Source organism: Aethalodelphis obliquidens, unplaced genomic scaffold (genome assembly GCF_003676395.1).
Source record: "Aethalodelphis obliquidens isolate GAN/ISIS:26980383/991018 unplaced genomic scaffold, ASM367639v1 scaffold11, whole genome shotgun sequence".
NCBI classification, from domain to species: domain Eukaryota; kingdom Metazoa; phylum Chordata; class Mammalia; order Artiodactyla; family Delphinidae; genus Aethalodelphis; species Aethalodelphis obliquidens.
Window position 1 is genome coordinate 18428588 of NW_020837955.1, and position 25172 is coordinate 18453759.

At 36.8% G+C, this 25172-nt stretch overlaps 1 protein-coding gene across 4 annotated transcripts in view; it reads left to right on the forward strand.

Moving 5' to 3' along the window:
- Positions 1–24463, forward strand: part of SLF2 (SMC5/6 complex localization factor 2) — a 39117-nt gene extending 14654 nt beyond the window's left edge. For all 4 annotated transcript variants that reach the window (XM_027112325.1, XM_027112326.1, XM_027112327.1 and 1 more), the window contains 14 exons: positions 411–533; positions 1496–1663; positions 2788–2890; positions 6566–6641; positions 7443–7584; positions 11613–11715; positions 12628–12804; positions 14173–14270; positions 15011–15098; positions 17329–17460; positions 17875–17952; positions 19607–19693; positions 21848–21916; positions 24363–24463. In XM_027112325.1, coding sequence (XP_026968126.1) covers positions 411–533; positions 1496–1663; positions 2788–2890; positions 6566–6641; positions 7443–7584; positions 11613–11715; positions 12628–12804; positions 14173–14270; positions 15011–15098; positions 17329–17460; positions 17875–17952; positions 19607–19693; positions 21848–21916; positions 24363–24398 — 1480 coding nt within the window. In that variant the 3' untranslated portion in view covers positions 24399–24463. The remainder of the gene's footprint in view (positions 1–410; positions 534–1495; positions 1664–2787; positions 2891–6565; positions 6642–7442; positions 7585–11612; positions 11716–12627; positions 12805–14172; positions 14271–15010; positions 15099–17328; positions 17461–17874; positions 17953–19606; positions 19694–21847; positions 21917–24362) is intronic.
- Positions 24464–25172: the final 709 nt, after the last annotated feature.

A 25172-nucleotide genomic window follows, 5' to 3' on the forward strand; every position in this document is an offset into this window, starting at 1 on the left:
GGTAATAATCTACCTCATGGAATTGTTGTGAGGGTTAAAAGAGTTAATACATGAAGTCCTTGGTACGGTGTCATAGTAACTGCTTAGTAAGTGTTGCGTGTTGTGATAATCATAGTGACAATGGTGATGACTGCTGCTTCTAGAAAGCCTAGTTAACGTTATCAGGTTGTTGGTCTACTGGAAGTCCAATGAGCATTAAAGATTAGAGGGATAATCAAATCAGTGGTGTTTATTCTTTGTGATTTTTCCTCCCCCGATCTCTAAATGATTTGGACATCATTCTTGAAGTCCTAGCCATAAAGAAATATTCAGATCTTTTAATGAGAGTTTTCTTTGGTGCTGCTTTTAGACAGACCCTAGAAATAAAAAAATCTTTAAGCCATTTATTATAACATTCTTTCGATTCTCAGGCTAGATGAACTGCAGAAGCAACTACAGGAAGACATAAGGCAGGGCCGAGGCATTAAATCTCCAATCAGAATTGGCGATCAAGACAGTACAGATGATGAAGATGGCCTCTTAGAAGAGCACAGGTATGTGGGGAATATAGTAAATAACTGTATAATATCTTTGTAAACAGTGGTGTATCATAACTAGACTTATCATGATGATCATTTTACAATGTATAGAAGTACAAAATCAATATGATGTTGTGTAATAGGAACTAACAGTGTTGTAGGTCAGTTATACTTCAAAAAACAAACTCAAAGAAAAAGATCAGATTTGTGGTTACCAGAGGCAGAAGGTTTGGGGCAGGGAGGGATTGAATGAAGGTGGCTAAAATGTACAAACTTCCAGTTATAAGATAAATAAGTACTAGGGATGTCATGTACAACATGAGAAATATAATTAACACTGCTTTATGTTGTGTATGAAAGTTGTTGAGAGAGTAAATCCTAAGAGTTCTCCCCACAAGAAAAAGATTTCCTATTTCTTTAATGTTGTATCAATATGAGATGGTGGATGTTCACTAAACTTGTGATAATCATTTCATGATGTATGTAAGTCAAATCCTTATGCTATATATTTTCAACTTAAACAGTCTGTATGTCAGTTATACCTCAATAAAACTGGATAAGTAAATAAAATCAGAGGAAAAAAGAGCACAGGTACAGCATTTTTCATGATGTATGCTGTATTAAAAATACATTTTAAAATTTTGTTTTCGTAAAATAAATGAGCCATTGACGGTTATTTACTCTGTGAATAATCTATGGTGGGTTTTTAATCCATCTGGGGTGGATTTGAAAGGCAGATTTTAAGGCCAAGTTAGATTTTTTGTCTTTTCTCCTTTTCACACAGACACATTTAGTGGCTTTGGACTATAAATATTCAATACTAGCAAAAAGTGGGAGAGCAGAACATGTGTTCTCATGTTCATCTTCTAATGTGGGATTAATAGTGGTCCTAAGAAAAGGGTTTTTTGCAGCCAATCTTCAAATACAAAATTATATGCAGTATAACTGTTCAGTATTCAATAACTTCTTTTTTTCAGAGAATTTCTAAAGAAATTTTCAGTTACAATTGATGCTATTCCTGATCATCATCCAGGCGAAGAAATATTTAATTTCCTTAATTCTGGAAAAATTTTCAATCAGTATACCTTGGATTTAAGAGACTCTGGTTTTATCGGACAAAGTGCTGTAGAAAAGCTTATTCTTAAGTAAGTAGGAAAATAGACATTTAACTTTTTCTTGTATAAAAATTGAAAGGTTTCTGACTGATGTAATCTTCTGAAAGGTTAATTTCTATTCTGACCTATCCAGTTTCCTCATCCTCTAACTTATTACTGTTGCTCTTTGTGTTTTATTATTTAGTTATAGGAAGCCGTGTAAGATAGTCGCTTGGCATATTACATGCCTTTATTAGTTAGGGTTAAGATCAGTATCTAGTAACAGTGACTGTCAAAATAACAAGGCTTAGGGAGGCGCAAGAGGGAGGGAATATCAGGATATATGTATACATATAGCTGATTCACTTTGTTATATGGCAGAAACTAACACAACATTGTAAAGTAATTATACTCCAATAAAGATGTTAAAAATAAATAAATAAAATAACAAGGCTTAAACAAGAAGTATATTTCTTTCTGATGTGGAAGAAGTTCAGAGGTAGGAAGTCCAGGGCTGGTGTTTCACCATATAATCTTTCTTCCCCACCATCCTTAGCACCTGGTTGCTTCAGGTGCTACTGGAGCTCCAGCCTTTAAATTCCCAGAAACCCCACACAACATTTCTACTTATGGTTAGTTGGGTAGAACTTAGTCAACATGGCCACACCTAGCCACAAGGAAGGCTGAGAAGTGATTTTCATTTCAGGCAGCCAGTGTGCCCAGCTAAAAACCCCAGGGTTCAGTTACCAAGAGGAAAGACAAGAATAGATGTTGGGATTAACAGTCTCTACCACAGTACCCAAACTGGTCTAATTTCTCTCAGTACGTGATAGCTCAGATCCAGACAGATCACATTAATTGTGGTGCTAAGTTTTATGGAAGTACAAACCCAGTCTGGCAAAAGCAGATGATGCTCTGAGACTTGATAGGCTCTTCAACACTGCCAGCTACTGTAGATTTGTCCACCAGATAAATCTGGAGCCAAGCCAACAGATTGGTTCAGCTTTAGGCCACTGATTGAATTTCTAATGAGTAACCCATCCACATTGGGGTAGAGTCCACCTCCACGGACTACGATGGTTTGCTTGCTCATTTCCCTGATTATGTCAGATGTGGTGGTAGAAGTTTCTTGCCATGAAGATAACAGTCATATTGATTTCACTGTATTTTTTCAGATCAGGAAAAACAGATCAGATTTTTTTGACAACACAAGGCTTCCTTACCTCTGCTTATCACTATGTCCAGTGTCCTGTACCTGTGTTAAAGTGGCTGTTTCGGGTAAGAGAAATATTTGGGGGGTATAGTTGCCTCTTTCTATATTTCCGAGTCAAAAATAAACTTTTAAAATATAATCTTATTTGCACATTACTAGAGAAAAAATCTAGCATATCAAACCCATGATTTTAGTGGGCTAGAATGAAGCAAAAAGAGTCAGTATAAAGAGATTATAAAAGAAATGCTGGGCTTCCTTGGTGGCTCAGTGGTTGAGAGTCCGCCTGCCGATGCAGGGGACACGGGTTCGTGCCCCGGTCTGGGGAGATCCCACATGCCACGGAGCAGCTGGGCCCGTAAGCCATGGCCGCTGAGCCTGTGTGTCCAGAGCCTGCGCTCCACAACGGGAGAGGCCACAAGAGTGAGAGGCCCGCGTACCGCAAAAAAAAAAAAAATAGAAATGCTGGGGGGCTTCCCTGGTGGCACAGTGGTTGAGAGTCCGCCTGCCGATGCAGGGGACACGGGTTCGTGTCCCGTCCGGGAGGATCCCACATACTGCAGAGCGGTTTGGCCCATGAGCCATGGCCACTGAGCCTGCGCGTCCGGAGCCTGTGCTCCGCAACGGGAGAGGCCACAACAGTGAGAGGCCTGCGTAACGCAAAAAAAAAAGAAATGCTAATGCAGATAGTGTGCAGGATAGGCAATAATGCTAGTTGTGCCTAAGTCGTTTCATCACACTGGTAAATCACTATTGTAGTTTGCTTTAGAAGAAGTCTTCTAATGCTTGTGTACCTGGGGGGATTTTTTTCTACCTTTTCCCCCCTATTTTTGTGGAGGTGCCTACATACATTTTTAGGATTTGACTTGTATACTGATATTTCCCCATTCATAACTGGGTGCGGGGAGCGCAAATCCAATTGAGTATTTCTTTTCCCCATTTGTATTTAACTTTTAAATGCACTTAAGTAAATAATTTTGTATTATCTACATGGTAACTTTATAAATATCAGTGGTATCAGAGAACTGTAACTACTCTATATATGTGAAGTGAGAAGTGGGAAAAATATATGCAGTTTCTATTCTGGGCTTTAAGGTTACATTTCAAAGAATCTCATATTTGCAAGAGCTATATATTCCAATATAGTTTTTCATTCATTTTTCATATAGCTGCCATGTTTGAGTGCCAACTGTGCCAGGTGCTGGAGAGAACAGCAATTTAAAAAATCAGTGTTTCTGATTTCATGAAACCCACATTCTAGTATAGAGGAGATAGACAATAAACAGGTGTGTGTATGTTTATAGATATGTCAGATGGTAAATGGGAGAAGGGCATTCTAGGCAGAGAGAATAACAGGTGGGACAGACTGTGGGGCAGGAGCATTTGCTTCCAGTTGTTAGGAGCTCACTACTTGGATCCCAGTGATTTTTTTTTTTAAACAGTCCTAATTAAATCAAAATTTGCCTCCAAATGGTTTTTTAAGTAGTAGTACTAATTATCTTTTCTATAGCTTCCCACAGTATGCCTCATCTGTCTAACAGTCCTTCAGTTAAACAACTATCATGACCCTCATTACTCCCCACACTAAACTTTCTCGAGTCACTAAATATCCAGTCCCTTTACTGATCACCTTTCTGAATGACCTTTAGCTTGTCAGTTTCCCTCCTAAAGTGTTCCTCCTTCCCCCCAGTAAATGAATATATGCTCCAGATAAGGTCTTTCCTACCAGCAGTTTCCAGCAAGGCTCTTACGCATCTACCCCCGCCCCCACATATTTGTTTATTGTGATTCAAAACTTCATTTGTTGTCACACCAGGACTTCATTATTCTCTAATTATGTAATATATCTTTTCTTAAACTTACAAGTAGGACTTTGCATTTATCTGTTTTCATCTTGTTGGTGAGGGCCCATCATTATAGCCTTTAAAACCCTAATGATGACATACAAGCATATCTTCATGTAAGCAGCTTTTTATACTCTTTATATTCTTTGAAAAGCAAACTAATAATCATTTGTTAAGTGCTTTTTCTGTGTAAGACACTTTGTCTCATTTCTCCTTTTCAATTCCAAGTCCATTTTTCATGATGGAGAGACTTACCAACTTACAAGTTTTTTTTTTTTATAAAATATATCAGAATTCATTTTAATGCTATAGTCCTGATAATTTGAAATTTAATTGTAATGTAATTGAAATGTTTGCATCTTAATGATTTTATCATGTGTCTAAACATAGTTGACCAGAAAGACAATGTGAACAGAATATGTGCTGTTTTATAACTTTTTTTTTTAGGTAACAATAAATTATTGAGTATTTTCATCTCAGTATAGACATGTTATCATTCTTTTTAATGGTTTTATATTGTAATAGTAATAGTATTCCTTTGTAGTGCTGTACCATGATTTATTTATTTAAGCCAATCTCAATTGACAGACATTAGATTGTTTTATATGTATGTATGTATCTCTTTACATATTTATTTAGCTTCACGTACTGTAATGCCCACCTTAAAATTCATCACCCCCCACAAAAAGATTCTTATGCAGAACTTGTCCTGTGTCCAACATGGCTTTGAATGGTGCTGCCCCTAGTGGCAGAGTGTAATGACTCAAACATCATAGCAAAGACATTTTTTCACATAGGTTGACTTGGAAATGACTCAAGTTATATGCCTGATTGAAACCAGAGTTTGGGCTGTTCACCCTTATATTTTAGATTTAAATTTATTATAATCATAATCCATGGTTTCACAACAAAAGAGAAATAGAAATACACCATGTTTTTCTCTATAAAACCACTTTAAAATAACTTTCAATATGTTATGATTTTTTAACGTCTTTTAAACTTGAGATTTTGTTCCCAAAAAGTTGTCTTGTAAAATTACATTCATTATATGCTTCTGTATATAAATTCCTGTACGTTAAAAAGGCTGAGTAGGGCTTCCCTGGTGGCACAGTGGTTGAGAGTCTGCCTGCTGATGCAGGGGACACGGGTTCGTGCCCCAGTCTGGGAAGATCCCACATGCTGCGGAGCGGCTGGGCCTGTGAGCCATGGCCGCTGAACCTGCGCGTCTGGAGCCTGTGCTCGGCAACGTGAGAGGCCACAACAGTGAGAGGCCCGCGTACCGCAAAAAAAAAAAAAAAGGCTGAGTAGATCAAAGTGTAAGGACAATGATTTTGCATAAACATTACCAAATGACTTTACAGTTTTTACCAAATTACACTCATACTGGACATACTCCCTCTTTCCTAGTACTCTTGTGAAAACTGGGTATTATGAAAACTCTTAATCTTTACCAGTCTTGAAGTCAGCTGATGATATCATGTCATTTTTCTTTGCATTTCTTTGATTACTAGTGATACTGAATAGCTCTTAAAAATATACATTGGTCTATTAATTTGTATATTTGTATCTTTTCAAATATTTTTACTAGTTTGTGGTTTGATTTTTGCCTGTGATGTGATCAATTTAGTAGCCTTCTCCTTTATGGTCTTTGGGTTTCATGGCATAATATGAACTAGAAAGGTATTTTTGATAGTTTTTAAAGTTATATTTATCTAATTGTAGATGAAAGTTGTAAAAAAGAAAAATCAGCATATTAGAATGGAAAGGGCTCTGACTTACAAATCAGACCTGGATTTAAATTCCAACTCATGTATTATGTTGGGTGGAGTATGTTCATCTCTCTGAGCCTCTTTGCTCTTTCTTCTCTCTTAATACTCTATCATTTATCTACTTTGGCAGATGATGTCAGTTCATACAGACTGTATTGTGTCTGTGCAGATTTTAAGTACATTAATGGAAATAACAATAAGAAATGGTGAGTAGATAAATTTATTGAGATTAACAGTGTGAATTATTGGTTGCTTTGTACATGAACTCTTTTGTATTACTAAACAATTAGGATATTTGGACATATAGAATAAAAAATTATTTTTGTAATATAAAGACTTTAATAATGAAATGAAACTCCAATAAAAAATGAGTGCATTTTTCTAGTTGCATTGAGAAAAAGGGTATAAGATCTTGCAAGTGGCATCCCTTACCTAGTTTTTACCAAGACATAGCTTACTGTGCTGAATAAGTGGAAATAGTTGCAAGTTTATTTAGCCAATTAACTTTCATGGCTTTTTGGTGAGCAACAGTATTGTACTGATTATGCACTGAGAAGATTGAAAGTATCCACTGCAAAACTATGACACTTGCATTCTTACCTGTGAGATCCCTTATAATGAAACAAGCATTGTGATTTACCTTTTTCACTTGTTTTAAGGCTTGGGACTATATAGGCACTGAACATGGTAAAATCTTTGTGTTAGCAGTAGTTGGTTTTTCACTGTTGTTATTTTCCAGTCTTCTGAAAATGTTCCTCCTGAGTTACACCCTTTTATCCATCACTTGCAGATATTTTGTTCATAAATGTCATTTCCTTCACATTTATTTGAAAATCTGTAATTCCTATATGATCATTCTAAATAACTATATGGTTAACATATCATTACCAGCTGCCATTTCTATAAAATCATAGTAATAATCCATGTTTCATGTGCAGACTGTCATCTTGCAACTATGGGTTTGTGAACCCAGGATTTGGGATAAAATATTTTCTTCTGTTAACTAGATACCTTCAGTGATTCACCAGTTTGGCCTTGGATCCCATCATTGTCTGATATAGCTGCTGTGTTTTTCAATATGGGAATTGATTTTAAATCTTTGTTCCCTCTGGAGAATCTTCAGCCAGACTTTAATGAAGATGACCTAGTGTAAGTGTCCTTTTCATAATTAACTCCAAAAATTGTCTTTTAAACAATTTATATATAAACAGTTAATATTCATTTGATAAATTCAGTATTCATGCTTGATTTTTTTTAAAACTTAAAGTTGAAACGGATCTTGAATTAGATATATTCTTAACATCTAACTTAATCTAAATGCCATCAGCATGTTTAACAGGGAAGAAATGGGGACATTTTTTAAATTAAAAAAAATTTTTTTAAATAAGACTGCCTATTGTTGTTTACCATTATTTTGGAGCTACTGGCCAAAACAATTAGACAAGAAAAAAAAAGAGATATAAAGATAGGAAATTAGTTGGTGAAAGATTCATTATTTGCAGAAAAAGTGATTTAATGTATACATAGAAGCCTAGGAATCAACTGAAAAGCTATGGCAAACCAGTAAGAGAATTTGGTATGGATGCCAGGGTACAATGTTAATAAAGAGAAATTAGTAACCTTAAGGTATATGAACTGTAGCTAGTTAAAAGATACACTTCATTTGCAATAGTAAGAAAAATATATTAAATACCTTGGAATAAACTTAAATAGAAGTGTGTGTGTGTGTGTGTGTGTGTGTGTGTGTGTGTGTGTGTGTGTGTAAAAACATTACTAAGAGACAAAAAAGAAGACCAGATAGGAAAATTCAGCATCATAAATACATTAGAGCTACCCCTGAGGTAAACTGTGAACTTGATGAGATCCTAATAAGAAATGAAACTAACACAACATTGTAAATCAACTATACTCCAATAAAATTAAAATAAAATAAAGAAATGCCAGTCAGATTTTTGTGGGGACGAGGGGAGTTGGGACTGTACAAGTGATTCTAAAGCCATATAGAAAAAATACCCAGGAAAGTTTTGAGAAAGAAGAGTTATGAGGTGGGACTGACCTTAGCAGATAATAACGTGGGACAAATGCAGATAGATATTCATAGCTCCATCAGTGGAACAAAATAAGTCCAGGGCCAACTATACTTTATACGAGGATTTTGACTTTGCGGCAAGTGGGTGCCCCGACCCCTGCATTGTTTAAGGGTCAAGTGTAGGGACTTCCCTCGTGGCACAGTGGTTGAGAATCCGCCTGCCAATGCAGGGGACACGGGTTCGATCCCTGGTCTGGGCAGATCCCACATGACACGGAGCAGCCAAGCCCGTGCACCACAACTACTGAGCCTGCACTCCTAGAGCCCGTGAGCCACAACTGCTGAGCCCGCATGTCACAACTACTGAAGCCCATGCACCTAGAGCCCTTGCTCCACAACAAAGAGAAGCCACCGCAGTAAGAAGCCCATGCACCGCAATGAGGACCCAACACAGCCAAAAATAAATACATATATACATACATACAAAAAAAAGGGCAAAATAGGGTCAACTATATAAGAATGGAACTCTGGTCACAAACAAAGGCTTAATTTCAAATTAATAAAAAGATCAATAACCTATTAGAAAAATGGGCAAAGGAAATAGGCAGAAAAAGAAAAATTAAAACAGTTCTTAAACTTTATGAGAATATTCTCATCTTCACTTTTTCAAAAAAAAAAAGCAAATTTTTGTTACTTGGTATATCCAGAACCAAACTCTTCATCTCTCCATTTCTTTCCACCCCATACAGGATCCCTCCTTGTTGCTCAGATATAACCTGTATCTGAAAATATGTTGGATAGCAAATTTTCACATAAAGAGTGTAGTCCATCATCCATCCTATTCCATTTAAATAGGAAAAATAATGCTTTCTCAGACCGTTCAAAAACCCCAAACATGACCAAAATACTCAAATACCTATATTTAGAAAGTTAAAATACTATTTTATTATTTAACATTTAATGAACTGAATAGTGTGTGGTGAATTTTTATGTTGTATGCAACAGATTTGTTTTCCTTTCTTCACTGTAGTGAACAGGTACTGTAGTGGAAATAGTGAAATAAAGATATATAATTATTTCATTAAGACATAATAAATGCAAATAATATTTAGCAAAATTGTTTTTTTGATTGATTATTAACCAACTGAAGAGTTGCCTCAGTCAGGTTTGGGAGCCGGGATATGGTGGCTGTAAGTCACCACCATTGCTGTGTAGTGGTAGGCAAAGATGAACACAGGTAAGCAAGAGTAAGCTGGTGAAGGAATCAGCGAAACATAATCAAATACCTGTTTAAACAACATGAGCACGAGAGTGAATTCTGTTGAAATATCACAACTGACTCTTCTCACTAGGACTCACATGCAGCTTATCCATTTTTGCTGGTATATATGTGCATGTTCACAGTAGCAAGTTGCTATCCAAATGGGAGGTTTGGAGTGAAAAATGTTTAAAGGTTGTTAGAGTAAATATTCAGGTGGGGAGAGTAAGATGTTAAAGGATACTAGGACAGTTCTTTTCTTTACCATTATTCTGCAGGAAATACAGACCTAGTCCTAACCTCTTTCTAGTCTGTATTCCATCAGTTGTCACATCCCTGTGTTCCTCTTCCTCTACCTATCTCACAACTATTCTTGCCTTTTCATTCCCGGTGTCAGTCTAACTCAGATCCTCGTTTCATGCCTAGCCTGGCAAAAATCTCCTTTTCCGTGGGGGCTTTCCACCTCCAAGATATTTATTCCTTTCATTGTTACAGGATTCCTTTTATGAAAGCTTTTTTCTCCGCTAGTAAACCTTTACACCTGTATTTAAGACTCTACAGTTGACTCTGACCTGTTTTCTGTTTTGTTCACCCTGTTGTTCTAACCAAATTGATTCTGTTGCTGTTCCTCCACATTAGCCATTGCTGCATGGGATCTTCCTCATGCTAGTCCCTCACCTCCATCCTCAGTGTCTGCTCACCAAAATTATCTGTCTCACTTGTTGAAGCACTGTTTATAAGAGTAGAATTACGAACATTACATATTGTTTACTATGTGCCAGACATGGTTCTGGGGGCTTAATGTAGAGTACTTCATTTAATAGTCACTACAACTACTAGATAGTTTTTTCATTCCCATTTACAGGTGAGTGAGGCACAGAAAGATTAAGTAACTTGCCTGAGGTTGTATAGCTAGGAATGGACACAGGACTACTGAGCAGATATTTTAAAAAATAAAGTTCTTCCCATGTAGTTATAGGAGTATCTCTAAGACATATTAAATGAAGAAAGAGAGGTGCACAACAGAGTGTATAGTATGCTACCATTTGTATTAAAGCAGTGGGGAGTGTATTCATATTTATTTATATGTATATAAAATGCCTGTGGGAGGAAGGACTAAAACTAGTACTGATTGTCTGTGAGGAGGGGAAATGAGTGGCTGAAGGCCTAGACTGGGAGGACAATTCTCTTCAGCACACTGTGCCTTAATTTCTTTTAACTTTTTTTTTTTAACCATATGAAAGGGTTATTTATTCAAAAAAAAATAAAACAAGAAAATATTATCTATGTTTTGAAGGCCAAATTCATGTGTCTCCTCTTCCATGAACCTTCACTGATTCCTCAACCAAAATTGGGGTGCTTAGAATTGTTTATATTGCTGTGGAAGTTTTGTTGGGCCACTTATGAGGCCTTTAAATATTATGAGTTCTTTGTAGTCAGAGCCACCTTCTACATAGCTCTCTGACACCAAGAGCAACAGAGAGAACGCCTCATAAAAAGTAGCTGTTTGGCCTTTCTCACCTTCTGAGATGGCCCCCACTCTGTCTGTGGAGTGTGTTTCTCTCTAAATAAATCCACTTCTTACCTTAAAAAAAAAAAAAAAAGTAGCTGTTCAAGGGAAAACTAATGCATAGAAATAGAAATCAAATTTACCTGGAGTGGAGATAGCCGATTGACTCGGATCTGACATGAAGGGACTTTTGAGGTATTATAGAAATGTTCTGTTTCTTGATTTGGATGGTGGTTACACTAGTATACATATCATCAAAATTTTAAATGTGTGTATTCCTTTTATTGTATGTAAACTATACCTCAGTAAAACTTTTGTTGTTCAGTACTTCTCACAGTTTTGTGCATAATTTCACATTGTTTTTATTCACTCTTCCATAGTTCTGAAACACAGATGACACTGGGGGTGAAAGGAAGTGAAGATTCTTCTTGTAAGCCAATATTTTCATCTCTCCCTGAAACCAACATTTTAAATGTGGTCAAGGTAGGAGAAAACTCTTTTTTGTATGTCTTTAGCACAGAGCTGGAACCACTTAGTTTTTTGCTTAATGGTTTTAAAACAAAATCAGGGACTTCCTTGGTGGTCCAGTGGTTAAGACTCCACGCTCCCAATGCAGGGGGCCCAGGTTCGATCTTAGGGAACTGGATCCCCTCAGGACGCATTGAAGATCCCGCACACAGCAACGAAGATCCCGTGTGCCACAACTAAGACCCAGCACAGCCAAATTAAAAAAAAAAAAAAATTCACTAGTGTTTTACCATGGGATTTCTAGTCTCTGAAATTTCTTAGCAATAATGTTCATATTAAAGGTTGTTTTTGCTGTTTTATTTATTTATTTATTGTTTTGTTTTTTGGCCGCACTGTGCGGCATGCGGGATCTTAGTTCCCTGCGTGGAGTCTTAACCACTGGACCACTAACCCTGACACAAACCAGGGAAGTCCCTTATTTTTGTTTTAATATTAGGAACGAAAGGGAACTTTGAATCAGAGTTATGTGATTAAAATAGTTCTAGGAATACCTTTACCAAGAAGCTTTTTGCTACTAGTAGTTTTGAAACCAGTAATTTTTTAGAATTAGAATATATGAAGAAAAAAATTGTAACTTACAGTATAACTTAGTGACCAAGAATTAATAACAGTGTTAAAACATTTTTAGTGGCTGAATCAAATCAATGATATTGAACTGTTAAGAAAATTTTGAAAATTAAAAATGGGGAAGAAGATACTTATCAAGTCAACTATTAACATGAGTATTTCTTGCCTTCTTCCTAGACAACTGATGTTTCAATTTCTATATAGTTCTCTTTTGCATTTTTTGTTAAAAAGTTTTTATAATTAAACTCTTCAAGCAAAATATATCTCCTTAAGTTGTTTTGTCTCTGATATGTGTCAAAGTTTCTAGGCTTGTGTACATCTATACATCCGGAAGGTTACCAGGATTGTGAAATAATGTTACTGATTTTAATGTTGTTTAAAATGAGTCTGGAAAAACAACTGAAACAGATTCCTCTAGTAGACTTTCAAAGCCTCCTGATAAACCTGATGAAAAACATCAGAGATTGGAATACAAAGGTAACATTACTTAAAATTTTAATATTGTTTTTTGTATAGCATCACAATTTGACTTTCATAGTGCATGCAGAATTGAAAGTTTGTAACCTCAGTTAAGGTGCTCAGCAGATGAAAAATAAACTGAAGAAACGACTATCTGTGTTGGCACTGTATTTAAATTCATGAAACTGAATCTTTTCTAAAACTGCAGTTAATTCATTCCACAAAAAATGTGTTATGTTTACTGGGGATTTACTGTGGGCCGAGCATTAATGCAGGTGCTAGAGATAAAGCTGTGAAGAAGACAAAGCCCTTGCTCTCCCAGCACTTCTATTCTAGTCAAAGGGTTAGGTTATAAACAATGTAAATGTAGATTATAATATCACGTTAAGTTGTAATAAGTGCTACAAATTACAATAAAGCAGGACAAGGCAGGGATGCTCTACTATTTCATATGAGGCAGTTAAGGAAGCCCTTTCTGAAGTGACCTTTGAACAGAGACCTAAATGAAATGATAGAGTGAATCATACATAACAGCAAGAAGTTGAGTTGAATTTCTGCAGCCATTGGTGGTAAACATGTATAGTTTTTGTTAGGTTTTTTTAAATTATATTTTTCAGCCTTTTTTGGTGGAAAATGTCAAACATGCAAAAGTAGAGAGAAGAGTTTAATGAACCCCTAAATACTTATCACCCAACTTCAACAATTATCAAGACATAATCAATCTTATCTCATCTCTTACCCTCATCCCATACTTCCCTTCCCTACTCAGGGATTATTTTGAAGCAGTTCTGTTAGACTTTAAATACTGGAATAGTTGATTCCTAAAATTCAAGAAATCCCAAATCAGGAACATGTATTATCTTGTGCAACTCTCATTATATACCTTTGGAAACTGGTATGTGTACTTAGACTTTATTCTTCGAAGGACTGTTTAAATACAGATAGATATGATGTAGCACAAAACACAAAAGCCAAATGAAATTCTGGTAAATGTATCTATTCAGTCTATTCTAGAGTTTAAGATAAAACTGAATATGTGGGGGCTTCCCTGGTGGCGCAGTGGTTGGGAGTCCGCCTGCCGATGCAGGGGACACGGGTTCGTGCCCCGATCCGGGAGGATCCCACATGCTGCGGAGCGGCTGGGCCCGTGAGCCATGGCCGCTGGGCCTGCGCGTCCGGAGTCTGTGCTCCACAACGGGAGAGGCCACAACAGTGAGAGGCCCACGTACCGCAAAAAAAAAACACTGAATATGTGTACTCCATGCTGTTTCTAAAAATGAATGCTCTTTTTATAATAATGCTTCATTAAGAAGGGATGTGGGTGATCTGTTAGATATTTGATTCCACTGACCTATTTGAAAAATCTTGCTCACTGTTTGTTTTCAGGTGCCTGAACTCTGTCTGGCCATAAATGAACTCTCCAGTCATCCCCACAACCTTCTGTGGTTGGTACAGCTGGTCCCTAACTGGACATCACGTGGAAGGTATTGAAAAGTGAGAATTAAACACTAAGAAAAATGTATGTTTACATTAATGAAATGCTTTTAGGTCCTTTATTTCCTTTAATCATTCCTTGAATGTTAAATCAGAGTCTTTTATTTCATTTCATATTCAGTTGTGGGAAAAGGCATTGACAGCCTGATTCTGATACTTAGATCAGTTTGTAATATTCTTGATGTTTAATTTTAGCTTATCTGATAATATAGATGGCATATACCATGAAAATGAATCAGTTTGCTTTTTTTTTTTTTTTTTGGCTTTAGTAAAAAGAAATCCCAGGGCTTCCCTGGTGGCACAGTGGTTGAGAGTCCGCCTGCTGATGCAGGGGACGCAGGTTTGCGCCCTGGTCTGGGAAGATCTCACATGCCGTGGAGCGGCTGGGCCCGTGAGCCATGGCCGCTGAGCCTGCACGTCCGGAGCCTCCTGTGCTCCGCAAAAAAAAAAGAAATCCCGGCAGTAAAATAGATTTTCTAACAGTAAATCATCAGGGTCAAAGATAAAGGCTCTTAATGGTTTTCCTGAGCTTCAGGCAACTTTAACTTTGTGTACAAATATTTTACATGAAAATTTTACTGTTCTAGTATAGCTTTTATATTCTTGTATAGCCTTCTTTTGAAACATTAGCTATGTTTCGAATTAGAAGAACTTCTTTTTGCAAACTTCATTTGCTTCTTAAGCAGTATTCATTAAACACATTCTAAATACTTTAAAATTCTAATTCCAGGCAACTGAGACAGTGCCTCAGCCTAGTGATTATTTCAAAGCTTTTGGATGAGAAACATGAAGATATCCCTAATGTGAATAATCTGCAGGTATAAATAACATTTTTGTTTTCTTTTAATAAATGGGAGAGCTAGTGACGTGTAGAGAAAATTGATGGATCCTACGTCAAAAATACTGAGGTTATGGGCTTCCCTGGTGGCGCAGTGGTTGAGAGTCCACCTGCCGATGCAGGGGACGTGGGTTCGTGCCCCGGTCCGGGTAGATCTGGGCCCGTGAGCCATGGCCGCTGAGCCTGTGCTCCGCAACGGGAGAGGCCACAACAGTGAGAGGCCCGCGTATCGCAAAAAAAAAAAAAAAAATAGATCCTAACTCAGGCATAATACTATTCATGTAATCTTTAGCATGGTACTTAACTAATGAGATCCAGTTTCTTTATGTGTGAAATAGAGACAGTATCACACCCTCTACCACATAGGATGGTTGTGGACAATTAGATGAATTAATGTATTAAAAGTACTGGGAAAGGGCTTCCCTGGTGGCACAGTGGTTAAGAATCTGCCTGCCAATGCAAGGGACACAGGTTTGAGCCCTGGTCCAGGAAGATCCCACATGCCATGGAGCAACTAAGCCTGTGTGCCACGACTACTGAGTCTGTGTGCTGCAACTACTGAAGCCCGCACACCTAGAGCCCGTGCTTTGCAGCAAGAGAAGCCACCGCAACGAGAAGCCCACGCACTACAACGAAGAGTAGCCCCCGCTTGCCACAATTAGAGAAAGCCTACGCGCAGCAATGAAGACCCAATGCAGCCAAAAATAAATTAAAAAAAAAAAAAAGTACTGGGAAAATCGTAATGTGCTATATAAATATGACATTATTTAATTAGTTCACCTTGTCAATGTTAGTAATTTTATCACAAGATTAGAAATTGTAGAACTGTTAAACATTAATTTCATCTTGTACCTATTTTAATATTAAAGTCTTTAAATTATAGAGCTTAAATGTGGTTGCCCAGTAGTGAATATATCATGTATGAGTGTGTATATGAGTGTGTATAAACATGTCCTATAGAAACCCCACTCTGAGAAGTCCTGAAGGCTTTTTACAAGCATAGTAACACTAATGGGGTTATTCATAGTTGAATCTGAAAACTCAACACAGAACCTGATCTAGATGTGGTGTTCTTGTTTGAACTGCAGTTCAGTACAAGATAATCCGTTAGGTCCTACAGATTAAGAAAAAAAAAATGAATAAGATAGAGACTCTGACCTTGAAAATATAATGTAGTGGTCGAAACAGAATTAAGCAACCATTGTGGTACAGTGTAGCAAGAACTGTGATGGAAGTATGCACAAGGTGCTGTGAGACAGAGAGATTGAAAGGACAGCTGGTTTCTACATTAGTAGAGTTGACATAGATTTCATTTTAGATTTTTTTGGGGGACCACACCTGAGTGACGAGGGTAATTAGCAAATAGCTCTCAGTCCTTTCAGTGATATTTACTGCCATCAAGAGAGAATTCTTGGACTTCCCTGGTGGCATAGTGGTTAAGAATCCGCCTACCAATGCAGGGGACACGGGTTCAGGCCCTGGTCCAGGAAGATCCCACATGCCGCGGAGCAGCTAAGCCCGTGCTTCACAACTACTGAAGCCCGCGTGCTTAGAGCCCGTGCTCCGCAACAAGAGAAGCCACCTCAATGAGAAGCCCCACGCACTACAACGAAGAGTTGCCCCAACTCGCCGCAACTAGAGAAAAGCCCATGTGCAGCGACAAAGACCCAACGCAGCCATAAATAAATAAATAAATAAATTTATTTTTAAAAAGAATTCTTTTCAGAATTCAATAATGCTACTCACAGGGAGGAAGATTCAACTCTGCTGCCTTTCAAATAATTTCTCAAAGAAAGTCCTCCCTTTGACCTCTATTGTAATGCCATTTGGTCTCCTCCTTAAGTTTTCATCCTCAATTACAAGTACTAAATCTTTAATATCCCTTTTAGGGAATTCCCTGGTGGTCCAGTGGTTAGGGCTTAGCACTTTCACTGCTGGGGCCTGGGTTCAATCCCTGAACGAAGAAATAAGATCCTGCAAGCTGCATGGCACAGCCATAAAAATAAAATAAGATCCCTTTAAAGCAATTGGGGACTTTTTTTTACTCTCATTTTATTGCAGTGAAGTTTAATAGTACAGAAAAGTCACATGACCTTGGTGGGTCAATTGGGGACTTTTAAGTTAAGTGAATATCACTGGACTATAAGAAGCTAAAGGGGCAAAATTAGAGAAGGCAAAAATTATTCAGTGTCTCCTCTTTCTTTTGATAGATATCAGTCTTGCATCGCTATCTTGTGCAAATGAAGCCTTCAGATTTGTTGAAGAAAATGGTCTTGAAGAAAAGGGCTGAACAACCAAATGGCACTATTGATGATAGTCTTCATTTGGAACTTGAAAAGCAGGTATCCACGGCTAGATCATCTCAAAAGATGATCTTAACCATGGACGTTTCTGGGTTTAGAGACTAGATAACGTTCTAGCAAACACAATTATATAGTGAATGATATTTTTGTTTATTACTGTCATGAAATTCTTCAGTTGACTTGAGGATTGAGGTAAAAGGATGGTTGTTGGTAATTTAATACTGGGAGTATTTTTTGTAGCCCTTTACTAGGGCAGTCGTGAGGTGGTAAAAGGAATGCACTTGAGTTAGAAATCAGAAACCTGGGATAAATGCTTGGCTTTTCCTTACTAACCAGCTCAGTTAACTTGAGCAAATCCTTAATCCTTCCTAGGCAGCTTTCCTAATGTATAAACTGGGATGACATGTATTCTAGCTAATTCATGGGTGTTGATTTTATTCATTTCTCTACCAGGCATATTACCTGACCTACATTCTTCTTCATTTAGTCGGTGAAGTTAGTTGTTCTCACTCTTTTTCTTCTGGACAACGGGTAGGTATTTTTTAGTGTTTTTTGTTTTTAATAAGTGTCACTATTGATGGAATAAATGAACATTCTTTATATAGGAGAAAACTTAATAAAATAACTTTTATCAAGTTACCTTTGGATTCTCTATAGAAATCCGAGTGTACACTGGAAAGAGAGAAGTAATAGTAACCTTGCAGCCATGTCACTGACAAAAATTATTTGTCTACACATGTTAGTTCTGTTTACTGGAGTGGGACTTAACTGTGATAACTTGGCAGTAGTGTAATACATTAATAAGATATCAAGATCACCAGATACCAAATGGGCTAGCTCTTAGCTGGTTTCTTCCCATCTCTACTCCCACTCCACTTCCTTTTTATTTAGAAATTATGTTTGCCTTCAAAATTAAACTGATGGTAAGTCAGGCTACTTCAGATATGCATTTCTAAATTATCTCACCATATTAAGATTTTCATTTCGAATTATTTTATTCTTCGTGTCCTATCATGTTCCATACTCCTGGGGAAAGTTCTTGTTTAATTCTTCATGTTTCACACCTTAGGTAATCCAACCCCTGTTTAAAACTTTGTATCTCCTTAGGCCTGATCAGAAGGACACAAGACTGGTTCATGTCTTTTTATAAACACTGGTGTACATAGAACTATTGTTTGCTCTCCTGATTGGAACCTAACATAGTCATCTATCTGTTCTTATATATGGTCTTTACATTTTTAAATTATTTTTTTCTGATTAGAAAACAATCAATGATTATTGCTTTAAAATTCAATTATTATAAAACCATATAAGGTAGAAAGTGAAAGACTTTATAATCCAGTGCCCTCCTATAAATTTCTCCATAATTTATGCATATACTAACATAATTATATTTTAATGAGGTCATGTTATTCATATTATTTGCAACTTGTCTTTCTTTTTCCCCCCACTGTAAATTACTGGCACGTCTATCTCATAACTGTAGTATTTCAAAACGTTTATTGATGAACATTCCTTTCTGTGTGATTACACACAGTGCTAACACAAACCTTTGGAAGCATTTCTGTAGGGTAAATTCCTAGAAGTAGAAATGCTAGATCAAAGGTTATAAATATTTCAAATTTTAATTATTTAAAAATGGTTGTTATCACATTTCCCTCCCAAAAAATGTTCATTTACATTCTCACCTTAGTATATTCAACCTTAGTATATATATATGAGTGTGACTGTTTTGGACTATACACTTCTAAAACTTAGGGCACTTAATTTTTCGAGGAGCTACCACTAAACCTCCTTTTGTTCATAGAGAAAAAAATAGGTTAGCTGTTACTTGAATATTTCATTAGAGAATGTGTTAATGGAAAGACTCTTAAATTTCTAGGCACTACTTCACAGTCTGAATTCTAGGGTTAATTTTCATTAATGTGCCTTAATACATAGCAAAACAACCTTTATTTTTGTGTATATTTTATGCATTAACTAGCAATAAACTATAACAGTCTTATTGTTGTGGCAGTTAGTACTTTTTACTGATATGACTGCTATTATGTTGGATAGTTAATATCAGAAATTGCTAAGGTAGATTTTTTAAAATGATTGCTAGCTGTCCTAGCTACATGATCTTTTCTTTGTTAATTTGTAATGCTTCAGAGTTGTTTTCATCCCTTGCATTTGTTTTACACAGAAACACTTTGTGCACCTCTGTGGGGCTTTAGAAAAGCATGTTAAGTGTGATATTAGGGAAGATGCAAGACTGTTTTATAGAACTAAGGTAAGTGTGTGTTTTTCTTATTGTTAGCTTTTTGTTTGTTTGTTTAACCTTGGTTTCGTTAATACTTGAGTAATACGTATAAGCCTCTCTTTAAGAAGGAACATATAAGATTAGAAATATGACTTTCTCCTTTAATAACAAATTAACTTCTACTAAGTACTTCTAGCTAGATTGAAAGTAAAGCAGGGGGGGAATCTCAAAGCAAATACATTTTAAGACAAGCTGAATATATGAGTATGGAGTTAGGAAAGCAACTTCGGTATTAATAAAACAATTTGACGATTTTTCCTGAAACATAACAGGATTTTCTGGAAACTTTTTCTTCTAAGGATTTTTTTTATTCTAAATCATCTTTTAGCTTTTGTAGTGTAGAGCCGATCCATTCTTGCCATTTGTGTTTGGATAGTCATTGAATGTGAGGTTTCAGCTTTGTAACTTTATATTTTACATTAATTAGCTGTAAAGGTTAGATATTTCAACAATTCCCATTTAGATTTAGTATCTGTATTTAAATAGATTTAAGTTAAATACAAAAATGAGCAGCTAATGAAATTGTATCAGATTGCAGATTTTCAAATACATGTAGCGGATAGCTCTTTGCCTTAGAGTGGAAACTGTAGTTTCAGAAGCACATTCTTTTGAACATTAACTAGAGTTACTGGCCCATAGAACTTGGTGGTAGTGGCTACTGCTGACAGACATGCTAAGGAGGACCACCCAAGGTTTTTGTTTCTTAAAGCCAAGAGGCTGGGCATAGACTGGTGCCAGGGCTCCTCTTACTTAGAGCAGAGAATGACACAGAGGTCTGTGGCAGTTGCTTTCAGGGGATGGTCTTGCTGAAATAGATGAATTGCATGCCTCTCCACAAGCCTCTGGTAGAAAAAGGTGGTGCTTGTTTTAGAGAAACTGAATCTGCTGAACTCTAAATGGAGAAAAAAGCAGACCTTGAAATAACTTAAAGCAACTATAAAATTCCTGACCTGTTTAAAATACTTTGTTGGGACTTCCCAGGCAGTCTAGCGGTTCAGACTCTGTGCATCCACTGCGGAGGGCGTGGGTGCGATCCCTGGTCAGGGAACTAAGATCCCACATGCTGTGTGGCACGACCAAATAAATAAATTAATTTAATTAAATAAAACATTTTGTCAAGCAATTATGTCCAGGAACTAACTGAGAATCTCTAATATGGTAGGAGTTTCACACAGAGACTTGCTAAACCTCCAAATACAGGAATAGATCAGGTATTTAAAGAGGATTCATAGGGGCTTCCCTGGTGGCGCAGTGGTTGAGAGTCCGCCTGCCGATGCAGGGGACACGGGTTCGTGCCCCAGTCCGGGAAGATCCCACATGCCGCGGAGCAGCTAGGCCCGTGAGCCATGGCCACTGAGCCTGCACATCCGGAGCCTGTGCTCTGCAACGAGAGAGGCCACAACAGTGAGAGAGGCCCGCGTACTGCTAAAAAAAAAAAGAAGAGGATTCATAGTGTAGTCTACCTTTGAACAACACGGATTTGAGTACTGATTCTGTCCAAACCATTTTAGCTTCCTGCCCTTGGGTAAGTCATTTATCACTTTCTTTGTTTTTGAGGCAGAGAGAGCAGTATGATTTTCTGCTGTGCGGCGTCTTGGCACCACTAACCCCCGTGTTGTTCAAGAGTCCACTGTACTTTGCAAAAACCTAGAGAGGCTTAACATTGAATTTTGGATCTTGTAATAGTGTGAAAAGGAACAGATGACAACCCTTTTTTTGTGGCCTTGAGTCTTTCAAATAGAACTTGGAAGGCAGGGAACAGCCAAAGCTTTGGGTCCTGTAACAAAGGCCACTCTTCAGCTTCCCTTTTGGGTGTTCAAAAGACAGCAAGTTGAAAATATAAGTGTCTTGAAGGCAGGGAGTGTGTTTTTCTGGATGATCGTTAGTAACTAATGGGAAAATGGAGTCCTAAGCATTCAGTATTTTAGATATGGTGATGAAGGAAGGTCTTAGTAATCACTATGACTTGAAAGCCCCTCCAGAAGTTGAGGAGTTTATTCTCTCTTTCTTAACAGAAACCACATTGAGTTGTTGGGTGTGGGTCTGTCACAGCTATCAGGTCTTTTGTATCAAGCATTAAATTGTTTTGCTCTGATCCCTTTTCCCCTTCTTGATATTTTTAAGGTAAAAGACTTGGTTGCCAGGATACATGGAAAATGGCAGGAAATAATCCAGAACTGTCGACCTACTCAGGTGTCGTTTTATTAAACAGTTTCATTTATTCTCAGTAGTTTTGCTAAACGTTATTTCTTCATACTGTTAAAAAAAAATCATGACAGAGCACTTGCTTCTAGGTATCCTAAAATGAACTGAAAACCCCAGTATAATATTTTATGTATGGTTTTTAAATTTCTGTTTGCTGTTATATTCATTAATTTATTTCCAAAGGTGTTTGACCCCATTTTAAAATGTTACACTGCATCAAATGGAGGTTATTTCTCGTGGAGTATTTTTCTTAATATCTTTATTAAGATAAAATTCACATATCATTCATTTCACCCAAAGTGTACAGTATTTTTTAGTATATGCACAGAGTTGTGCAGTCATCACCACAATCTAACTTTAGAACATTTTTGTCACTCCAAAAAGAGATCACATACCTATTAGCAGTCACTTCTCATTCCCAACCACCTGCACTCCTGTCCCCACTCCACGCCCTAGGCAACCACTAATCCACTTTCTGTCTGTATAGAGTTGCCTGTTTTTTATATTTCATACAAATGGAATCATATATGATGTAGTCTTTTATGACTGGCTTCTTTTATGTAACATAATGTTAAGTTAATCCATATTGTAGCATGTTGTATGTCCTTTCTATTGCCAAATAATATTTCATTATGGATATACCACATTTTATATATCTACTTATTAAATGGACATCTGAGTTGTTTCCACTTCCTGGCTGTTATGAGTAATGCTTCCATGAACATTTGTGTATAGGTTTTGGTGTAAATGTATGATTTCAAATGAAAACATTTTGGGCATATACCTGGGAGTGGGATTGTTGGATCATATAGTAATTCTGTGTTAAATGTTTTGAGGAACTGCCAGACTGTTTTCCAAAGTGGCTTCACTGTTTTACATTCCCACCAGAATGTGTGAGGTTTCTGATTTCTCCACGTTCTTGCCAACACTTGTTATTATCTGTCTTTTTGATATAGTCATAGTAGGGTGTTGGACATGGAATGTCATTGTGATTTTAATTTGCATTTCCCTAATAACTAATGATGTTGAGCATCTTTTTATGTGTTTATTGGCCACTCATATAGCTTCTTTGAAGAAATGTCTGTTCAAATCCTTTGCCCATTTTTAAATTTTCTAATTGTAAGAATTTTCCATGTGTTCTAAATATAAGTCCCTCATTAGGTATATAATTTGCAGATATTTTCTCCCATCCTGTATGTTGTCTTTTATTGTTTTGATGATATTATTTGTAGAACAGAAGTTTTTCGTTATGATGAAGTTCGGTTTTATCTTTTTTTTTCTTTTGTCACTTAGGGTTTTGGTGTTATATCTAAGGAGACTTTCCTTAAGAGGAGCATTGTTTAAACACCTGATATTAAGTTTGCCATCCTGCTTATTTACAAACCAACTAATATGGGATTGTCGAAAATGCTTCTCAAATTTTATTTATTTATTTTTAATTTGGCCATGCCATGTGGCTTGTGAGATCTTAGTTCCCAGACCAGGGATTGAACCTGTGCCCTCAGCAGTGAAAGCACAGAGGCCTAACTGCTGGACTGCCAGGGAATTCCCTGCTTCTCAAATTTTAATGTACATAGGCTTCAATAAGGAACTTGTTGAAATACGGATTTTGATTTAGTAGATCTGGAGTGTAGCCTGAGATATTCTGCATTCCTAACAGGTTCTCAGACTGATGCCAATGCTGCTGATCCGGGGACCATACTTTCATTAGATAGGGCCTAGAAGTTGCTTATATTTTATATAAAAGTAGCAGGAACACTGAAGATTAGTTAAGAAAAGCAGTCTCACTGTGTTATGACACTTTGGCTCTTTTGCTGTTGGTGTTCTTCATAAGATAGAGAAGTCTTTGAGAAATCTTAAGTTAACATTTTGTTGTTCTTGTTTTAGTTTTTAATCTCAGTAGACTTTTTTTTAGGCTTGCCGTTTTTGTTCATGTAACATTAAAACAGAAAAGAATTTAATACCAAAACTTTATATTAATCAGCTTAACAGGGACTTCCCTGGTGGTCCAGTGGTTAAGACTCCACACTCCCAATGCAGGGGCTCCGGGTTTGATCCCTGGTCAGGGAACTAGATCCCGCATGCCGCAACTAAAAAAGATCCCACATGCCGCAACTAAGACCTGGCACTGCCAAATAAATAAATATTTTAAAAATCAGCTTAACTTTTTACTTAATCTTTTTAAATATGTCGCTCCACATGTGTGTGTTACTGAGGAAAACATCTTGTACTTATTTATACTTTTAAAAAATTTTTAGACTATAAAATGTGAAACTTGAATCTGATTACTGTAAATTTTCAGAGCAATTTATAATATCAAAACTTTATTACTTTCATTATCAAAGCACATTGTCTGATGATTAGTGGTTTTATAAGGATTAATTCATAATCTGATTTTCCTTTATTCTGTTTTTTTCGCCCTTCCCTTTTCTAGGGGCAGCTTCATGACTTCTGGGTACCAGATTCTTAACAGGAGTTGCAGCAGCAAAATTATGAACCAAGAGAAATTCAATAAGAGTCTTTCCTAAAGGAGTAGAAAGTAGTACAGAACCCAGTGGAAGGCCAAGAAAATGTTCAATAAATGTGCTACTTGAATATCTAGTATGAAGCTGGTAATGAAGAAATTGCCATTTCTGAAGCAGATACGAAATGCGATCTGCTTAAAAAGGCAACCAGCCTTTTAAAAGAGCAGAATCCCATAACAAGAGGGGAGGGGTGGAAGCAGCTGATAGTTGCATGTCTAACCTTCCCCTGTTAACTCTTGTTAAATTTTAAGCCAGTTATCTTTTTTGTTTGTTTGTTTGGATTGTATTTGCGGCACTTGGATAATCACAGAAAGGATGGAAGAAAGGGTTTGGATGAACTTGAGGAGATGGACATGGAAACCAAGATCAAGTTCCAGTTTGGTTTAATTTTCCATCTTGGTTATTTTACGACTCAAAGGGAACACTTAGAACTGAGTTTACTAATAGAAAGGATAAATCTCTTCTGTTACTCCTGCAAACCACTGGCGGGTTTTAATCCATGTATTTTTCTTGGCTATTCAAGATTATAAATCTGTTGGGTTTTTAAAATACATCGAAACAAACAGTTGAGAAACAGAAGTTTGGTATATTGTCAGATCCCCTTAAGGGGAAGAGTTTAAGCTATAAAATAGTGGCTCTGTTTTTATTCCAAAACATACATATGCAGTTTGTTTTGGATTTTCTTTAAGTGCATATATATATATATATATATGTGTGTG